Source organism: Phalangium opilio, unplaced genomic scaffold (assembly GCF_054372755.1).
Source record: "Phalangium opilio isolate 3A_F unplaced genomic scaffold, DU_Popi_V2 ptg000077l_1, whole genome shotgun sequence".
In the NCBI taxonomy this organism is placed as follows: domain Eukaryota; kingdom Metazoa; phylum Arthropoda; class Arachnida; order Opiliones; family Phalangiidae; genus Phalangium; species Phalangium opilio.
The window spans coordinates 7,930,583-7,932,921 of NW_028324185.1; the positions used below are offsets into that span (position 1 = coordinate 7,930,583).

Genomic DNA, 2,339 nt, shown 5'->3' on the forward strand with positions numbered 1-2,339 from the left:
TATCGTGAGCTAACTTGTGATGACAACAACTGTTTTCGCATTTGATGGTAATTGAATAAAGTATATTCGTCAATTTTTCCAAAACGATCCTTTTCATAACATCCTTAGCGTCGAGTAAAACTTTGACTTCGCGATCGATGGTACTTTTCAAAGACTTTAAACTTTTCCACGATTCTTGATTCAGGGAGAATCCGCGAGCGGAAGAGTACATAATGTGATAGTTATGATTCGCGCCGCGAACGTATTGTCTAAGGTCCAACTGCTTTTCCTTTCCAACGGTGAGACACTCTAGAAGAATATTATCTTTACTCATCCAAGTGTGAAACCTTTCAGATTCCCCATCGAAGTGAGAATCAATTTCGGGTTGCTCCTTCCAAAGATCGTTCCAAATAGAATGATGAAACGAAACTTCCGAGTCGTTGTCTCGTCTTCGAATGGTAACGTAAGGATCGACGATATTTCTTACTATGATCTCCAGATCGCTGGAAAGATTGTGACTGACGAACATCTTGAAGATTAATGAAGAGTTGGTCGAGATTTTTCTCCCATTTATAGTCGCTATTTTCTTAATTAGATGCTGACATCTGTGTTTTAATCAAGTGGATAAATAACGCTTCTGTCTCTGGTCACGTAGAGTTATTTGTTAAAAACAGTATAAATTACGCAAGTGGTGTTGGTGTTAAGTGGTTTAGCAAACTTCATACTAAGACGAAGATTTCCCTGCTTAGGGGGGTTGATAAAATCACCTTGACAATCGCCGGCAGCTGTTAAATCGTACGCGAATATGGTATAACCGTTACCATAGTCTTCGTAAGAAATATAATTGCCTTTGTTTTTACCTAGTATATCTAACACGTCGAACAGTGAGGCATATTCTCTGGTATATTGTCTTTTGTCAAAGTTGGGTTCGAAAGGAATGTCTGGAAAATTTGTCGAGCCAATAGCGACCGACATATGTCTCAAATCATTATGAGTGAGATGATAAGGATTGGTATCTAACGTACCGTTGAAAGCGTTCGTGGGTACGAAGAAAACTATCATAAGATCGGGCATTCTCCCAATGAAAACATTTTCCCTAGTGCAATCGACTTCGCCTTTAGATATTGGGAAATGTTTAATAACCGTTTGCTTAATCGGGTATCGAGCTGGATGTCGCTCTAAAACTTTAGCGTCAGCCAAAAGAATTTCAGGGCGTACCTTAACCAATTTAGCTATGAGAACAGCTTCATCAATAACAACATGGTACGTCTTATTGGGTACTTTGGAAATAATAGGGAAATGTTTAGGAGATCGGAAAAGTCCAATCATAAGGTCAACTCCAGGAAGCATGTACTTATTCGTACGAAATAAATCTGCCGGTATATGTCCAATCATTTCAATTTGATTTGATAATTTTGTTCTAGCGGCTCTTTTCAACATTCCATTTTCATTTGTTTTGTTTTGTTGAGTAAACATTTCGTCCGGGGAAGTTGGCGAGTCTTTGTAAAAACATTGTAAACCGAGTTGAGATTTTTTAGCATCTTCGGAACAGCTTAAAACTGTTTCAATAAGTGGTCCGTATTGAGCGCAGTTGCTCGATGCTTGAGTCGGTGTATTTTGAGCCAAAACATCGATTTGACTGAATAGGGAGAATAAAAACAGATTGACTGGTCCAACGTTAACCTCGTTAGGTTCGAGTGCCGTTCCGTCTTCGTGAAGAATTCTAGCTTTAACTTTAAGCTTTGTCTCGGCAAGATCCATGTACTCTTCTTCGTTCGAGTTAACGTAAAAGGTTATCGGTCCAGAGTCTGTAATCGCGCTAATCGGTTGATTGGTTACTTCGGTAGATGATATGACATTGCTGTTTTCCGTTGGAATTTCAAAAATGTCTAGCTCGTTACGCATCCCCTCTCTCACCTCCATGGTTTTTGATTATGGTAGAAAATCTCTCTTACTGCGATTCTTCTTAACGCGTTTACTTTTCTTTTTAGCTCCTCCTTGTGAATTTCTTTTCCTTTTTCGACGAGCACCAGAACCAAACTGCGAAGTAGCTACGTGATCACCAGCTTTATGTAAAAGATTACCTCCAGCTAGTTTTAGATTTTTTTAAAAGCCTTTTTCGGGTCTTCTCCAGACTGGATATCGGTATACATTCTGGTACCGATACCTAAAGCCTCGCGTCCGACGGCCTTAGCCACGGGTTTTACAATTGGTGTAATGAATTTAATTAGCTTGCGAAATAAATTTCCAAGACCCCTACCGCGTTGAAAAACAGGTCCAGAAAATGTTGGAAAGCTGGCACCACCTGATTGCTGCAGGTAAAACTGTAGATAACTATCCCTTTGAACCATCTTTTACGA

General features: G+C 39.5%; 1 protein-coding gene across 1 annotated transcript; it reads right to left on the reverse strand.

Annotated features, from left to right (window-relative positions):
- Nucleotides 1–636: 636 nt before the first annotated feature.
- LOC149657537 (uncharacterized protein F54H12.2-like) lies at nucleotides 637–1,902 on the reverse strand. Its single transcript, XM_089844688.1, has one exon. It carries the CDS (start codon nucleotides 1,900–1,902, stop codon nucleotides 637–639), a length of 1,266 nt encoding a protein of 421 aa, XP_089700814.1.
- Nucleotides 1,903–2,339: the final 437 nt, after the last annotated feature.